The sequence below is a fragment of the Artemia sp. Qi Xiang Cuo genome, chromosome 20 (assembly GCF_049724085.1).
Source record: "Artemia sp. Qi Xiang Cuo chromosome 20, ASM4972408v1, whole genome shotgun sequence".
Lineage (NCBI taxonomy): Eukaryota > Metazoa > Arthropoda > Branchiopoda > Anostraca > Artemiidae > Artemia > Artemia sp. Qi Xiang Cuo.
Window position 1 is genome coordinate 23,098,753 of NC_142813.1, and position 19,274 is coordinate 23,118,026.

A 19,274-nucleotide genomic window follows, 5' to 3' on the forward strand; every position below is an offset into this window, starting at 1 on the left:
ATTGGAAAACTTATGAATTTTTATCCTCGAATTTAGTAGTAGTTTTCATGGAATAGGTGAAGAGTAAAAACTAAGCTAAGCTTATATACAAATAAAACAAAACAATTATGTCTAGTCAAAGCTAGCTGGGAAAGCAATTATTGAGCCATTTCTTTCATTTCTGGAATTTTGGACCTTGATCATTCTTTCTTAGGGCGGCTATGTTTATGATTGTCAGTTTAAAGAGTCGATATCCTGATTTGAAACAAAGGATTTCATTTCGATCTGCGCAGCAATTCAAATGTAAAAAAAAACGTATTTAGTGTATGTTTTGCTTCTGGATTTATATGATATTGCTATATTAAAAAGAATGGACCAAAAGGGAGTTGGTTAACAACCAAGGTATGGTACAGTTATTAGTGGAAAGATTAAATAGCTAAAGCACGGGTTTAGTAGGTTGGAAATAACATGGATAATGATAGTATCACCAACAAAATCTTCCTAGAATGTTTTCAGTACCCATTTTCATTCATGTATCAAACCAATTCTCATAATTGTTAAATGCCCGGTTTGATTGTCAATCCTGTGCAAATCACATAAATCGTTTAAGGGGGCTAAATTGACTGTGTCCATTAAAGAAAAAAGGTGGAGAAAATACATAAGAGACAATTATTGCTAGATTTATAATACGGTCATCACCTCGAGTAGAAATTTTTTTTGTACGCGAGTAATTGCTGTAAGTAATTGTTATGTAAGTAATTGCCTACATGCTTGAGTCAATGCATTTGAGTATTGACTTACTAAGATTGGCTTCTTGGTAAATTATTTAGTGTTTAATATCAAGGAAGTTTGGCATTTGAAAGTTTGTCATTTATCGATACAAATCAATCTTTTTAGAGAGCATTTTGTGATTGTTCATGGTCAAGAGTCAATTAAGTGTTTTAACTCTAAATCTCCCAAACAAATAAAAGATTGCCTATTCTTAAGATTGCCTTCTTAAGATTGCCTATTGGAAGGTTTTTACCTTTATTGCTGTAAGTTGTTTTGAACTTAGTATCACGATTTCTCAGATTGACGAGAGATCTACGTCATTACATGCATACTTTATCTGACGGTGAAGTCATGTGATTCAAATTAGTTGACTTATGCGCTTTTTAGGATTCACTTTTTTTGGATTTTATTCTTTAAAGGGAAAGTACTCTGGGTGGAACTTGTTTATTTGTATCTAAAATATTTGGCACGAGAAACTGCATCGATTAGATAAAAAAAATTTTTTAGTTAAAAATCAAATATAGGAAGTGTGGGCGTACCAACCCTAAGATGCCAGGTTTTACATTAAGGCGTTTGTGATTCATTGATCTTCAATCTTTCAGATAATAAATAGAGGGTCTCTTCAGCCTGATCGATGTCACGAGCATATTCCACATGATAGTTTTGATTCAAATGGCTTTTTGAAAAGAGAAGCAAAACAAGCCTTAGATCAAGGTTTAATTCCTGGACAACTACAGCTCTCAAAACGTGCAAGAAGCGAAGGAGAAGTTTCAGAATCAGATGAAGACGAACCATATAAAATCGTTGATCGAGCTACATTATCAGCGCCTCAGCTAAAGGTTGTCTCTCCCTTACGGGAGATATTGAGAAGAAAGGAACCGGAAATAAAGGTTCCACACCTCATTAAGGAAGTTCCACCTCTGTCCTTTAAAACTATGAGGGAAGAGAAAAGGATACAAAGCCCTTTTAAAGTGTAAGTTTAAAATAAAATCAATTTAAAAAAAAAGGTCAAACCGACACGCCGGTTTTTTTTCACAATGCTAAAATATGCAAAGAGCATTGCATTAACTTGTTTTTCCCCGTCAAAGCTCTTCAGTTAAATGAATCTCGAGTAGCTTAATTTCATCAACTCTTTGAGACGCCAGAAAAGATGATCTAAAATTAACAGTATCATTTAGAAAGGAGAAGCTTCCCCAAATTTTTTTAAGTATGTCTGATGCTTTTCTAGGGATACCTCTAGTGCATTTCTCTAGAAAGTACTGATCATCCACATATTTCTACCAACCTGGACACCCTATTGTCAATTTTTTTTTACCTTACCAAGGAACAAAAGTAGCCCCAAAAGAGTACCAAAAGTGGCACACTGCAGTAAATCCGTAGGTTATCAGGAAAATTCACACAGATATTTGGTTTTTTGCTTTCTATTAGTGAATAAAACTTCACCTTGTCTAACTCCACAACCAATAGGCATTTGATTAGAAAACGAATCAGAGGCGGCTGTTTTTATTCTAAGCCCTCTATACCAGGACCAGTTTTTTTTAGTTAGTTAGTTAGCTAGATACCAAGATCTAAGAACTAAACACAGAAAGGGGAATCCTACCACTAATTAGAGCTAAAACAGTGGAAGCATTTGAAATGTTGTCAAAGCCTCGTTTTATGTCAAATAAGAGTGTATAAAGCGGAGAGCCAGAAGACCTTGACATATTAATAATTGCATCAAATGTTGAATGGGCGTAGTCACAGCCCATTCCTATTTTGAAGCCTTCTTCATTGAGGTCAAGATCCAAATGTTCGAAAAGATCCTTTTTACAAAATTCAAAGAGCTTACCAATTATAGAACCCTTCATTATCGGTTCATATGAATCACAAGATTGACAATCTCTTTTACCGGATTTTGGGATAAGAGTTGCCACCCCAACCTTGAAAGATGAAGGAACATTACCAGACTTGAGGATAAGAATAAAAAATTCAAGAGAAGAAGAAAAAAAGAAATGGGAGCCAATTTGAAATCATTTGAGTGGATCCATCATTTTCTTTGAAAGCTTGTTGTTTCAATTTACGACTTGCACCGAAATAGAAAAATCGTGCTAATTTAAAGAACTATTCAAAATTTCATCAACATGCAAAAGTTGTTAGGATCACAGGAAAGGTCACCAAAATAGGTTTCCCACCCAACAAGTGGAGATGTATTCGTTTCTGAAGGTTCATTAATTCTTTTTGTTAAACGTACAGCCTTCCAAAATTTTCTTTTTATTCACGTCAACATCAGACGAGGCGCACATTAGCAAAATATTATTATGACGACGAAGCTCTGACTGGAAAACCGCTTTCTTTTCCTTCATGCACAGAAAATCTAGGTGACCATCCTGCATCTTTCCACAATTTTTCCAAAAACAAATGTAGATTCATGATTAACATGTACAGGAAGCGGATTTGACGACCAAAAGGTTTTTCTATATTGGGGTTACATCATTTTACTCGAAAAGTTTATCTTCCACCATATTTAAAAACTTGAAAAACTTTTTCCTATGCTGATCAATGGTCTGTGTTGCGCAGGTACCGATCTCCTGATTCGATGTCTTCGGCCGGGAGTGCAACGCGTGGTTGGGGGCACATCATCCGAATGGGGGCTCCATATTTAAGCAATATAATAATTAAAAATGTATATAATTATGCTCAAGCTCTATATTTTCATTGTGACAATTCAGGTTAACAGGCACAATTACCTTTCAAACCAAAGATTCAATTTTATCCTGGCAAGCCGGCATCCATTTTTTATCCCAAATAGCTGTCAGAATATTTTGGACGAATAGGAACAGAATTAGATGTAGAAACTGAATTATAAATTACAGAAAACGTTTTCAGAAACTGAATTGGCAAATGGTCACTTATTGGGAAATCCGGTACAATTTTTACCATAAAAGACGGAATAAAATGGATAAAACTGAATCAATATTACTCGTACTCTCACTCCAATAAGAATCAGGAAAATCAAGTGACTTGTGGCAAAATTATGGTAAAGAGAAAGATAAGATTGTAATACGCTCATTTACACTCAGACCACTGTTAAAATCACCGCAAATAAAAATGTGTAAACTCGAATCTAATTGGGCAATGAAATTACTAAGTCTACTGCATGCAAATGTAAATGCTTCAAAAGACAAATCACCGTGATAATCTGCAGGCAAACTGAAACTGTAAGATGGTTGCTTATTCGAGTTACAGTTTGGTCTACAATTCGCGTTATCGCAAGGAGTACCTTTCGTTGATCTATGATTTCCACTACAACGAGCGCACTTCACAGTAGCAGAATCACAGTTCTTTTCAGTGGGAGAGAACATTTTGACATCTTTTTGGAAACCTTTTGTCTTTCTCAATTCTCATGAACTCGTAACCAAGCTTTGATCCCATGGACGATATAATGCTTCAAAAATGCTTGAGACTCAAATGACACTTTTACCGTTCCCGCCTTTCCAAGCAGCCTGAACTCCAGGATCTCAGGCAAAGTGGCTGCTAGAGTTTCGATGTCAAACTCCTTATCCACACCACGGATTATTCCGTAAAACTTACTTAAGCTTACTTAAGCTAGTGACACAGCCAGTGAAAGACCGTTTTAGAGTAGAGGAACTTTTTTCCAGATTCAGCCGCTCCATTGGCAGCGCAAGCGCTGCCTAAGTAAAGAACGATTTTGGCACAAAGTATTATTTATTATTTTTTTTTTTACTTTAGACCAGGGCACTTCGTATCGAAGGAGTTGTCGTAGAAATTCCGAAAAGGGCTCATTCGATTCAAAATTGGAATGGCTTGTGCCCTTTTTAATAGTCGAAATTTATTGGAAGGCAACTAACACCCCTTCCACGCCCACCCTTTCCTGAAAAAGATACCATAAAAATTTGTGACAGCCATTTTTTTCAACGCTGTTTAAGGTTCTGGAAATTTTGTCTTTTACGTTGACACCCCCCCCCCCCACAGCCCTCAGGGCAAGGGTTGTAATTTATGCCCTGGGGCTTATAAGGTTTTTGTAGAAAACGTTTTCGTAGAAACTTCAAAAAGAGCTCTTTCGATTGGAAATTGGAATAGCTACTGCCCTTTTTAATAGTCGAAATTTATTGGAAGGCAACTACCACCCCTTCCACGCCTACCATTTCCCCAAGCACATCCAATCAAAATTTTGAGATAGCCATTTTGTTCAGCGTAGTTGATTTCCATATAGAAATTATGTTTTTGAGGAGGACACTCCCCCACAGCCCTCTGGGCAAGGGTTATCAGTTATGCCCTGGGGGCATATAAGGTCTTTATAGAAAGCTTTGTCGTAGAAACTTCAAAAAGGGCTCATTCGATTGGAAATTCAAAGGGCTGGTAGCCATTTTGTTCAACGTAGTTGAAAGTTCTGGAACTTAGGTCTTTGAGGATGACAACCCCCCCACAGTCCTCAGGCCAAGGGTTGTAAGTTATTGCCCTGGGGAATATAAGGTTTTTATAGAAAGCGTTGTCGTAGAAACTTCAAAAAGGGCTAATTTGACTGGAAATTGAAATAGGTAGTGCCCTTTTTAATAGTCGGAAGTGATTGGAAGGCAACTAACACCCCTTCTACGCCCACCATTTATCCAAAAACATCGAATCAAAATTTTGAGATAGCCATTTTCTTCAAAGTAGTTGACATGTCCGGAAATTGTATCTTTGAAGATGACACTCCCCCCCCCCCCCACAGCCCTCAGGGTAAGAGTTGTAAATTATGGCCTGGGGGCATATAAGGTTTTTATTGAAAGCTTTGTCATAGAAAGTTTAAAAGGGGCTCATTCGATTGGAAATTGAAAGGGCTAGTGCCCTTTTTAATAGTCGAAAGAGATTGGAGGGCAGCTAACCCCCCTCTCACGGCGACATTTTCCCTGAACACATCCAGTCAAAACTTTTAGATAGCCATTTTGTTCAACGTATTTAAAAGTGATTGGAAGGCAACTAACACCCCTTCCCCGCCCACCATTAATCCAGACACATCCAATCAAAATTTTGAGATAGCCATTTTGTTCAAAGTAGTTGAAAGGTCCGGAAATTATATCTAAGGATGACACTCCCCCACAGCTCTCGGGTAAGGGTTCTAAGTTATGCCCCGGGGGCATATAAGGTTTTTTATAGAAAGCGTTGTCGTAGAAACTTCAAAAAGGGTCATTCGATTGGAAACACAAAGGGTTAGTGCCCTTTTTAATAGTCGAAAGTGATTGGAGGGCAACTAACCCCCCTCTCACTCCCACCTTTTCCTCAAACACGTTCAATCAAAATTTTGATAATTTTAGCCATTTTGTTCAACGTAGTTTAAAGTTCTGGAAATTAGGTCTTTGAGGATGACACCCCCCACAGCCCTCAGGGCAAGGGTTGTAATTTATGCCCTGGGGCTTATAAGGTTTTTATAGAAAGCGTTTTCGTAGAAACTTCAAAAAGGGCTTTTTCGTAGAAACTTCAAAAAGGGCTTTTTCGATTGGAAATTGGAATAGCTACTGCCCTTTTTAATAGTCGTAAGTGATTGGAAGGCAACTACCACCCCTTCCACGCCTACCATTTCCCCAAGCACATCCAATCAAAATTTTGAGATAGCCATTTTGTTCAGCGTAGTTGATTTCCATATAGAAATTATGTTTTTGAGGAGGACACTCCCCCACAGCCCTCAGGGCAAGGGTTATAAGTTATGCCCTGGGGGCATATAAGGTTTTTATAAAAATCTTTGTCGTAAAAGCATCAAAAAGGGTTCATTCGATTGGAAATTGAAAGGGTTAGTGCCATTTTGTTCAATGTAGTTGAAAGTTCTGGAAGGATGACAACCCCCCCACAGTCCTCAGGCCAAGGGTTGTAAGTTATTGCCTGGGGGAATATAAGGTTTTTATAGAAAGCGTTGTCGTAGAAACTTCAAAAAGGGCTAATTTGACTGGAAATTGAAATAGGTAGTGCCCTTTTTAATAGTCGGAAGTGATTGGAAGGCAACTAACACCCCTTCTACGCCCACCATTTATCCAAAAACATCCAATCAAAATTTTGAGATAGCCATTTTGTTCAAAGTAGTTGAATTGTCCGGAAATTATATCTTTGAAGATGACACTCTCCCCCCCCCCCCCCGACAGCCCTCAGGGTAAGGGTTGTAAATTATGCCCTGGGGGCATATAAGTTTTTATTGAAAGCTTTGTCATAGAAACTTTAAAAAGGGCTCATTCGATTGGAAATTGAAAGGGCTTGTGTCCTTTTCGATAGTCGAAAGTGATTGGAAGGCAACTAAACCACCTCTCACGCTGATATTTTCCCCAAACACATCCAGTCAAAATTTTTAGGTAGCCATTTTGTTCAATGTAGTTAAAAGTGATTGGAAGGCAACTAACACCCCTTCCACGCCCACCATTTATCCAGACACATCCAATCAAAATTTTGAGATAGCCATTTTGTTCAAAGTAGTTGAAAGGTCTGGAAGTTATATCTAAGGATGACATTCCCCCCACAGCCCTCGGGTAAGGGTTGTAAATTATGCCCTGGGGGCATATAAGATTTTTATTGAAAGCTTTGTCATAGAAACTTGAAAAAGGGCTCATTCGATTGGAAATTCAAAGGGCTTGTTTCCTTTTCGGTAATCGAAAGTGATTGGAGGGCAACTAAACCACCTCTCACGCCGACCTTTTCCCCAAACTTATCCAGTCAAAGTTTTTAGATAACCATTTTGTTCAAAGTAGTTGTTTTAGAAATTAGGTCTTTGAGGAAAATAACCCCCTCAGAGCCCTCAGAGCAAGGGTTGTAAGTTATGCCCTGGGGGCATATAAGGTTTTTTTTATATATAGTGATGTTGTAGAAACTTCAAAAAGGGCTCATTCGATTGGAAGTTAAGCCCTCAGGGCAATGGTTCTTGGTTACGCCCTGCGGGCATATTCTTTTTATACAAAGTATTGTCGTAGAAACTTCAAAAAGGAATCATTCGATTGAAAATTGAAAGGGCTAGTGCAATTTTTAATAGTCAAAAGTGATTGGGCAAGTAACCGCCCTCTAACGCCCATCATTTCCCCAAACACATCCAATCAAAATTTTGAGATGGCCATTTTGTTCAACGTAGTTAAAAGGTCCGGAAATTATGTCTTTGAGGATGACAACCCCCTCACACTCCTCAGGGCATGGGTTGTAAGTTATATCCTGGGGGTATATAGGAATTTACAGAAAGCGTTGTCGTAGAAACTTCAAAAAGGGCTTATTCGATTGGAAATTGAAAGGGCTAGTGCCCTTTTTAATAGTCGAAAATTATTGGAAGGCAACTAACACCCCTTCCACGCCCACCATTTCCCCAAACACATCCAATCAAATTTTGAAACAGCAATTTTCTACAACGTAGTTGAAAGTTCTGGAAATCAGGTCTTTGGGGATGACAACCTCCCCCCCCCCCCAGTCCTCAGGGCAAGGGTTTTAGGTTATGCTCCGGAGCATATAAGGTTGTTATTGAAAGCGTTGTCGTAGAAACTTCAAAAGGGCTCATTCGATTGAAAATTGAAAAGGCTAGTGCCCTTTTTAATAGTCGAAAGTGATTGGAAGGCTTGACATTTATGTAGTAAAGATGGATATGGGTACAATGTGTTTTTTATTTTACTTATTATTATTTTTTTTACCTGGGCATTTCTTATCGAAGGAGTTGTCGTAGGAACGTCGAAAAAGGGTCACTCGATTGAAATTAGAAAGGGCTAATGCTCTTTTTAATAGTCGAAAGTGATTGGAGGGCAACTAATCCCCCTCTCACGCCCAGCCTCCCGTTTGTCCATTATGCTTAAAAACTAAATGATGCCTTAAGATTAAATCAAAATGCACTGTGTTAATGCTAATTACCAATAAGGCATCTCAGCAGTATCCCAAGAACGACTGAGGGTATTAAGTTCAAACTTTCGGGGCTACTTCTGCTATTAAAATTTAACCAAATCAAAATAGCGTAAGTGTATCCAAGCTATCAAAGAAAGTAAACAGATTTTTTTGCGAATGATATCAAGTTTTCCATTTCAGGTCAACTAGAGGAGGTATGAAACTAAATTAGACAGTACTATTTGTGTCCAGATTTTTAAAAGGTTGGTTGTTGTTAAAAATTGCTGAAAATTTTTCTCTTGCATATAAATAGCAGGCGAAACAATAAAGTCTTAAAAAACGAAAAGATTTAAAGTATTATTTTCTTTTTCCCTGAAAAGACTATTTCACTATAAAACGAACAGAAATTAATTAAAAAAACTTTTTACACAAAATAATTTTTTCAAAGAAAAGTAAAAGATCTCCATTAAGCCAAAAATGAGCAAAAATAAAATAAACTAATCTACCAAGTGTGAAACTACCACAAATCAGCATCGATAAATAAATGAAACCCAAAACGAACAGAAATAACAAATATCCGAGTCAAACTCAAAACGAGCAGAAATTAACACGATTAGGGCTCAACACCCCTATGCCTAAAACCCATACAAGCCTTCCCTAGGTGAGAACATGATTTGCAATTTACTGAAAAAAATACAAATGAATGTGCATTGTCAGTTTAATATTGATGTTTCATAATCAAAATATTAATATTATTTGATTTATTAAAGTTATAAAAGTAAAAGTATTTATATTCTTTCAGTAAAATGCAAATTATGTTCTGGTCTTGGGAAGGCATATGGGTTTTGAGCCCTACTCATGTTAATATCTGCTTGTTTTGAGAATGTAACACCTGATTGGTGGTATATCTTACCCTGAAGCCATTTTTTAGATGCTTTAGGGTAGTGCCAGAAGTGTTTTTTTGAGCATCTGCAAAAATGGGCATCTGAATTTCACCAGGGCCTAATGAAAGACTTGTAGAATGAGGTAATTGATCCGGATGGTCATGCGTGTCTAGTACAAAAATAACCATGCTTTCTCCAACGGAAGAATCAGACCTGCTTGCGTGGTGGACCCCATAGGAGTCTGATGACAAATTGTTCTCAGAAGAAGTAGTTTGTCAACTTTCTTCATAGCTTCACCTTTAAAGAGAGGTCAAGATTTCGACTCGGGACCTTCGATTATATGTCTGATAACTCCTTTGTCTTGGATAAGGTGAAAATGACCACCCAGGCATCGGTTAATTTTTTTCTTCAGAAAATAGAAAAGTTTTAATCACTATACGAAACTTTGACACACAGAAAATCCAGGAATTCCAAGTCTGTAGGTGGCTGCCCTCTCAATCCCTTTCCAATGCGAAGTTTAGACTAGTTGTATCAAAACTGATCAAAATTATATGCTTATATCTATATCGTTGTACTTCTTACGACGAATTGTGAATATGCTTATTAGAATAAACCCATTTCTTCGCAGGTCTCAAGAGCCCCAGATATCGCTCCCTACTGTGGTCGTCGAACCTGTTTTTCAGCCCGTTGTTACCACTACGCCAACAGCTACTGTAACTACGTTCTCTTCAATTTTTCACACGTTTCACGCCATTGCTCCACCAGTCATGACTAAAATTGAAACATCAAAGTTGCCCCGTGCATTTCCCACCACCAAACCCTCTGAACAGAAAGGCACAGTGTTCAGTACTTTTACTTTGCAACCTACAACTTCTAAACCAGCACCACCACTTCAAGTCTTAGCTTTATCTCCAGAAAAGAAAAGCCCGGAAGAGGGAGAGGAAAAGGCAGAAGTAGTACGGGTCACAGAAAGTCCTGAGTTTAAAATAGTCCTTGATGCTTTGAATGATTCAGTACCTACGGTAACTTTTTTCCGTCTAAGTTAGATAGTTCTGTAAAAGTGCTGGTCACTTGTATCAAAAATTTAAAAAATGAGGGAGAGGGAGAGATCGTTGTTTGAGTTATAAAGTACGCAGTGTAGAAACTACGCGTCTGTTATGAGTTTTGCTTGACGTCATTGTCGTTCAGCTAGATTGTCTTTTTAAACCTGACATGGTCAAAGCAACTGGAAAATTTTTAAACTTGAAAAATTTGTGTTATTACTGTTTAATGGCCTCTGTCAGAAGTAAAAGGAGCTTGGCCGTTTGACTTGTAGAACTTTATCGCTGGTTATCCGCTTCTCAATTCAATTCAGATCGGTTTTAATAATACATTACATTTGAATTACATGCACACTTCCTCTTTAAAATGTGTTATATCATCATCCGATGAATTCAGAAATTTCAAATTTTGGTTAATCTGGTGACTTAAAATTTTATGTTCTTGAACTGAATAAGATCCCAAAATGGGGTAATGGTCAGACATATCTGAAACTAAAACAGAAGCAGAAGTCGGGAAACTTGAATCAAAAAATATCGTCAATTATCGTATAGACGTTTGCGTCACACGTGTCGGAATAGTAATAGACGCATATAATTCGAATGCAGCCATCATCGAAAGAAAATCAACTGTATTTTTTTTTAACGGAAGACCGAGATCTATATTAAAATCACCCATTGAGAACAAAAATATATTCTGATTGGGGAATCCTCTCAAAAATATTTTCCAGATTGGCAAAAAATTCCGGAATTGATCCAGAAGGAGGGCGATATATCTTACCAATTAGTACTTTTTTATTATGAGCTACATTTACATCGATAAAAAGACTCCTTCTATATATTAAAAAACCTTCTATATTCGTCATCAGGTTATTATTTCGAAACGAATTTAGAGAATTGCTTATATAAATGCTAGTCCCCCCCCCCCTTTTTCTTCTGTTTGCGATGAAGGAATTCTGAATGATAATTTGGAAGATCATTCAGAGTAGACGTCTGTTGGTCTAGGAACATTTCACACAAACCAAAAATTTTAGGTTGGGAGTTTAGGTTAGGTTTAGGTTAGGTTAACCTCATTTATGAGCTGAATATTCACATTGGTTGGGCACCCACATTTGTTGAGGATTAATATTAGGTCATGAGGCACCCCGCATCTTGTGGTTCACTGTTATCTTTGGAAACCCCTGTTTTTTGTAAAGGCTGATCATACACCTGTTTAGATAAAAAAATATGTAGTGTCCTACCTGCAAACTTGAAAATTCGTAAAAACAGCTATAATGTGTGACAAGTAACGTATTTGTGTTGCTTTTAAGATTATTAATGCTTCTTAAAAATCCCTATTGTCATACCAGAAAACTATTAATTATTTGGTGATTGATGGTGCCATGGAGCTTGTAATCACAGAGAAAAATCTCACAGGGGGTTAAAAGATACTGCAATTGTATCGTTGTTTTAATGATAAGCCACCCGAGTTGATCCGGTGGCAGACATTCCTTGTCCGCCCCACCTTGTAAAAAGCTGTTGCTTTTGTCGCCCACCAGGAAATCTTTATGAAGCTGTATTATTCAGATACACACTGTATTCTTTTGACATTTTCTTCTGATTTAAGTTCCCCCCCCCCAAATAAAAGGGGGTTCGCAAACATTTTATAATCTTGTGCCTTGTAAAACTGTAAATGTGAGATAGGTCCGTTGGTTTGGGGTACCAACATATTTGTCGTAAATGATTGTGACCTACATACAAATAAACATTGTTGACGTGACAACAGCCTAATATGAGGAGTTTTTATTTTCTAGTGTATGGGAGGTTTTGTTTTAATTGTACCTTACCTCGGGTAAACACTATGCATGTGATTTTATTAGGTTTTTTAAGCTTAACTAAGGTTTTCTAGGTAGAATGAAATAGAGAGCCTTTTATATTTTTTTGTGTTTCAGATCGCTAATTCCCTACTGGAGGAAACAGTAGAAAATTTAATAAAAGGAGTAGCCTGGGATATCTTCAAGTATGAAGTGGAACCAATTCGAGTAGTTTCGCAAGAGGTGCTAGATCAAATTCTTCAGAGTGTAGTGAAACAAGAGCTTTCATTTATTATTCAAATGGAAAAGGAAAACGAGACGTAAGTTTAAAGCATTGTTAATAACTTCAGGTTGCTGGAGAAACTAATTCCCTATATCTTCTATATTTTGTTTTTATTTTATTAAGCAGTTTTTCTCCCCATGCAAGGCATCCCTCCTAGTCCCTATCTGGCAGTGCATCCCTCCAGTCCCCTCGCATCCCAAGTGCATCCCAAGGCATCCCTCCTAGTCCCTCTCTGGCAGTGCATCCCTCCAGTCCCCTCGCATCCCAAGGCATCCCTCCTAGTCCCCTCGTCATTATTCTCATTTTAAATTATTTTTGTAATTGTTCACTGGCCTTTTGACAGGCGATCAAAATTTTACGACAAGCCCACAGCAGTAAGTTGCAACGAAAGGATAAGATGTCTGTATCGTTGGATTCATTAGTTTCAGATCTAACCATTCAGCGACTAGACTTATGATACTACCTAGACTTTTTTAGAGAATGATTTGAACTCTGAAGCTGTCTCAGCAAATAAACAATGCATTAAGAGTGCCATATTTGTTGACATTTTGGTAGATTGTAGTTAAAGCAAACTTTGGAAGGAGTTTTAGATTATACTATTCTTTTGATCTTTAGGAGAAAGCTGTTATTCCTGAATTTAGAGGCAAATGTCGGAGGGTGAGGGGTAGAGTTGACTACTGAATTATCCTCGTGGCATATTCTTATATTTTTGTCTCTTACTCTGTGTCTCAAGGAAAATAACAAAGCTATCGTTTAGTGAGGGTCTACCAATGAATTTAGTTTTAATTCTTTTCTTTCTTTTCTTTTATTCAATAAATACAGAAAACTCTGTAATCCAAAAAAAAAAAATCCCAAAGGGCCCTAAGGCCCGGTAACTGGGAAAAAAAATTACCATTACATATTAATCATTGCAGGCTACTGAACTAGGCCTAGATGCTCACATGGAAACAACTGATATCCACGTCACCTATCATCAATAACAAGTCTCACTTTGTCAGCGACATCAAGAACCAACACTAAATAAATAAATAAATAAAAAATAATAATAAGCAAACTACACCCCATTAAATATCTAATTTAAATTTTTTTTATTTATAAATTTTTACAATCAAATTTTTCTTCTCCAACAAATTTTATTTTTTTTTTAAAGCAACCAGGGGTGTGGGAGTCCCAAACCCAAACGGAAAAAGAGTTCCAGGCATATCCCATTGAAACGGCAAGACCAAAGTCAGAACGTACTGAGGGGGTGGAAGGAATCAGTATATCCTCTAGATTTTGAACTGCATATGGGTTGACTTCACTCACTTGTTGAAACATGACAGAAAAACATGCTGGGAGATCTCCGTGGAAATATAGGAGTGCCATTGAACACAGGGAAAGTGTATAGATATCCTTCAGCTTTAATAGTTGGACTGGAGCATAAGTGATGGACTGGAGGACTTTTGCTGCTTTTAGCCGGAGATTACGGATGGGTGAAATTAGAGGTGGAAAAGTAGACACCCATGCAGATGAGCAGTAAATATAAGTTAGAATAAATGAGAGATAAGTATAAAAGACAGAGAATAAAAAAAGAAAAAAATATTCAAGTTTCCTTATATTCCCCACTCTTCTTGAAACCTTGACTCTTATCATCTGAATATGCTGCTTGAATGTTAGATTTTAATCCTAAAGAAGTCCAAGTAATCGTACGTATCGGTCAGGTGAGTGGCATATAGGATCTCTTGAAGTAGGCATGACTATTTTACGTTCATAGCTAAAAGATTACTATCAAACCAATGATAAATTTTCTCAGTCACCGTTTGTAACTGTAGTGTAAGGTATTCTTCATTTGTAGCCGATACAACTAGCGTACTGTCATCAGCGAATATGATCATTTCTTCATGTTTATTAGATGTAGCTATTGGTGAGATTCGAGAATCATATTTCTGACATAATCGGCAGCAGAGATTTGGTGTCGTGGTTTTAAAAAGCCGTTAGAGGTCATATAATGCAAATAAGGAACAGTGAAGGCCCAAGAATTGAGCCTTGAGGGACCCCATAAGGAACTGTAACTCGGTCGTCCGAAGTTTCAGTATTGATGGAACGGCTAGTGAGGTATGAAGAAAATTATGAAGGTTGTTCCCAAGAACTCCGTGATGAGACAGCTTATCGATAAGGATCTCGTAAGTCAGACTGTCGAAAGCCGCTAATGGCTTTTGGAAGGAAAATGGCTGCCGGTATGAGACCAGAATCCAATGACTGTTGTATGAACTGAATATGCCTATTGCACGTAATGTTTTGCGTGAAATCCAAAATTATATTTATGGAAAAAAAAACTTGTTTTGCATCGAGATAACTCATTGGCCGCTTCAGCATTTGCTTTCCAAATATTTTAGAAAAGACGGATAGGAGAGAGATTGGCCTTCATGTCAACTTGAGTTGCTGGGAGAATATTCCTAATTGGAATGTTTAATCAAATGACACAGTGACTTTATAATTGACGGAAGAATGAATTTGATGACTTTAGCAGGAATTTGGTCGAAATCAGCAGAAGAATTCTTGAGAGGTAAAAATATTTTCTCTGATGGTTCCCCGACCGGCTCAAGAACCATTGATTTAGAGAACGGAAGAGCTGTTTCCAAGGAACTGTTTCCAAGACTGAGCTTTTGAGCTTTTGAAGAAGTAGGCACACCTTCCGCTGTTTTTTCCCCACCTCAACAAGAAATTTTGTCAGCTGGTGTCAAACTTGGCCTTCATCTATAATCAGCTTATCATCTAGGAGTCTTCCCCATATCTCTGAGTGTTGAACACTCCTGGATATCCAGGAGTGTTCATCAGTAGCTGATTCTCCTTGCTCAAAAATATTTCACATAGGCAAATTACTGCAGGACGTGAATTCCTACATGGCAACTCATTATTGTCAAACGAAGAATTCAGTCCTTCTCTGTTAAGATGTTCAACCAGAAAGACCTCCCCCCACCGGGCTCTGGAATCCTGAAATGCTAGCTCCTCCACAAACACACTATCAATAATTTTAAAAAAAATTCTCCATAATTTTTATTAGGCTCTTGACCTAATGGGATATTCATAATTTCATTAAAATCTACCCTTCTAATTTCATTCTCATCTAAATTGTCATTTTAAATATTCGAGTTGATCCTCGATTGACAATCAAAATCAAACATGATCACTTTCCAGTACGGTGATGTAATGATCAGGCGGTAGTCGAGTGAACAATCGTGATAAATATCATTCCATGTGAGGGCATTACCCATTTCGTACTCTTCGCAGGAAATGCAACCCAATGCCTAACCACAATTTATTGGTTGGTTACTTGGATAAAAATCGAAATTAAATTAAAAAATTGGCATCTTATTCTTTAATAATCAACATTTTGGTAGTTGAAAATTCTCAGGAGAAGGGTGGGGGGGGGGGGTAGTTTTACACTTTTCATTGAACGGTGCGATGAATACGGTAAATCATACAAACCATTTTTGCCCGATATAGTAGCTTGGCTTTTGATACTCTATTCAGATGCTTTTTTCTCTGTCGGTTGCTGCCAATAATTACGCACTACAACTTGCTCTAGGTAACCCTACCCCATTCCCGTTCCTGATTTCATCCTTAGACTTACTGTGCTTATTCTGTGAATTTTTACTTTTATGTTGAAAAGTATCAGAGTTCTAAAATATTGAAAGTTATGTGAATACAATTTTTCTCCAGCAACAGTGTAATAATGACATACCGAAACCATTTACTTGCATTCAAGTACGTTCGAAGATGGCAAAAGTTTATTAGAAAGAAGAAGAAGCGTCGTCAATCTATTGAAAGTTTCCCCGCTTATTGCTCTTTTTTGCCTATTGGTGATCAATTGAAGAAGATTGGAAGAAGGAAAGTTGGCATCACTCCAGATGAGCTCCTCCAGCTGGAGACACAAACTAAAGATGCCATATGTAAGTTGCATGTTTCTCCCTCTCTATCACACACTCACTCAATCACTCTCACTCACTATCTGTCTCTTATCGACTCAAAATGACCAAAAATTACTATTAAAGAATAAATGAAACTCAAAACGAACAGAAATAATAGGTAGTGCAATAGCGCTGTCTAAGTAAAGAGTGAAATGGGCACAATGTATTATTTGTTTATTCATTTATTTTTTTTTACCAAGGCACTTTCGTATAGAAGGAGTTATCGTAGAAACTTTGGCAGGAGCTTATTCGATTGGTAATTGAAAGTTCTAGTGTACTTTTTAAGCGTCAAAAATGATTGGAGAACAACCAGTCTCCTACGGCCGTCAAATCCTCCAACACATTCAATCAACATTTTGAGATAGCCATTTGTTATAGCATAGTTGAAAGGTCCAGTAACTCTGTCTTTTGGAATGTCAACCCCTCCTCCCCACAGATCTCGGGCAAGGGTTACAAGCTATGCAATTCGCCTATTTTTTAGATATAGTATTTGGTATTGAGAAAGGTGGGCATGTTTGACATTAGTGTCCAAAATGACGAAGGGCACTCAGTTCAACCCTTCAGAGAATATTGAGGGGGAGCGTTGAACTAAATCGAAACACTTTATGTGCATACGGGTTGTCAAAAGGGCAAAACTCAGGAATGACACAGTGTATTAATTTGGAACTTAAAGAAAATGATAAGGGGGATGATCAGTTGACCAAAAAGGCAATATTTGTACGCTATAACTACTAACACCGCTACTACTACCACTACTAATAGTACTTATACCAATACTACTGTTGCTTCTGTATCGAGTACTACCAAGGCTGACGGTTTTGAAATGAAAATTTGGGGAAATGTTGAGGGGAAAGTTGAACTAAATCAAAAAATGTTGTGTGAATATAGATTATCAAAAGGGCGTATCGGAAATATCTTTTGGGACGGCTTACCGTATCGAGCTGAAACTTACAGGGGATCATGAGGCGGTGCCCAATTGGCCAAAAGGCAGCATCTGCATACTACTACTGCTAGTAATACTGCTGCTACTACTGTTACTACTAATACAACACTACCTCTGTTACTACTGCTCTTACTACTACCACTACTACTATGATAGGAGCACTATTAAAACTAAGCGTATGCAGGTGAAAACTTTAGAGAATATAAAGGGGAAATTTGATCTAAGTCAAAACACTCTGTACATGCAGATTGTCAAAAGGGCGTACCTCAGGAATGGATTAGAAAATTAAGTTAGAACTTTCAGGAAACGGATAAAGGGAAGATCATTTGACCAAAAGGCAATATGCGCACGCTACTACTAAATCCGCTACCACTGCTACTACTACAACTACAACTACTCCCACTACTACTTCTATAGCAACTACTACTAAAAGTCTCAAGATAAAATTTCAGGAAGGGTTTGAGGGGGAAGTTCAACTAAATCAAATACACTATGGACTTACAGGTTATCGAAATGGCAAATCGGTAATTTCATAGCAACTGCTAATTGAATTAAGTTGAAACTTCTATGGCTTGATGAGGGGGATGTTCAACTGACCAAAAGTCAACATGCTATTACTACTGCTGCTACTAGTTCTAGTGCTATAACTGTTAATACTACTTCTAGTCCTGCAACTAGTTCAAGTTCAAGTTCTTTATTAATCAACAAAAAATTTTTGACAAAACTATCAAATTAATTACCCACAGTGAGAATAACTCGTGTGTGGGTTTATATACACTCAACAATAAATAACTAATACTATCTCCAGATACCGTAATAAAAAGATTGCTCTTCAACTCTCCGTACGGTAACAACAAACAAAATCCGCAAAAATCGAAGTAACCAAATAAATAAAATGAAATGAGGAGCAGCCACCCCAAAAATAAATCAAATTAATAATTACTAATTAAATGATTCATTAATCTAATTTTATTATTAACCAATGAATTATTCAAATCTATAAAACTATGAAATTTATTCCAATTATATATAATACTATGCCTTGGTGAAAAACGGGACCTTTCAGATTTTATTAAAGCCTGACGGACAACAGAACTGGCACGGGTCCAATATGTATGCAAAACCTGATTATAATCCTGAAAAAAATTATTATGAAAATTAAAATACTCAGGCAAAAGACCTTGAACTAGTTTAGTCATGTAAATAACAGAATAGAAAGAAAGGAAAAGATCCACTGAAAGAATATTTGAAATTTGATATATACTATTTATTGATGATTTACTTTCGTAAGAAAACAGGCTATGCAGGCATTTTTTCAATAGACGCAGAGCTTTATTTTGATGCCTCTTAAAAGGAAGAATATGAGTTTTAAAAGTATTAAAAAAAATAATGGGACAGTAATTTATATATGAATGCACTAGAGAATGATAAAGAGATTTCAGGGCAAAAAAAGGCAGAATAAATTTCAGATGATTCATCATACCAATATTTCTTGCCAGTTTCATTCTAAGATAAATTACATGTCTTTTAAATGATAAACTTGAATCCAGTATTATCCCGAGATATTTAATATCATCAACTCTTTCAGTTTCAATGGGTGGGCCTTGAATATTAATCATCATAATTTCTGGTGCTGTTTTCCCAGTATGAGAAAAGATGATGAATTTTGTCTTATTAGAATTAATAGTCAAATTATTTTTAAAGAACCATAAGAGAAGCTTTGACAGCGTTGATTCTAATCTAAGTTGTAAATATCTAGAGTCAGGGCTACTGACAGTCCATGACGTGTTATTGGTAAAGAACGTGTGCATGCCAATATCTT

At 37.0% G+C, this 19,274-nt stretch overlaps 1 protein-coding gene across 1 annotated transcript in view; it reads left to right on the forward strand.

Annotated features, from left to right (window-relative positions):
* LOC148940020 (uncharacterized) overlaps positions 1-19,274 on the forward strand; it is an 89,593-nt gene that overhangs the window by 48,271 nt on the left and 22,048 nt on the right. The window contains exons 9-12 of the mRNA XM_089105919.1: positions 1,353-1,723; positions 10,075-10,468; positions 12,415-12,596; positions 16,262-16,491. Of these exons, the coding sequence (XP_088962045.1) occupies positions 1,353-1,723; positions 10,075-10,468; positions 12,415-12,596; positions 16,262-16,491 (1,177 nt within the window). The remainder of the gene's footprint in view (positions 1-1,352; positions 1,724-10,074; positions 10,469-12,414; positions 12,597-16,261; positions 16,492-19,274) is intronic.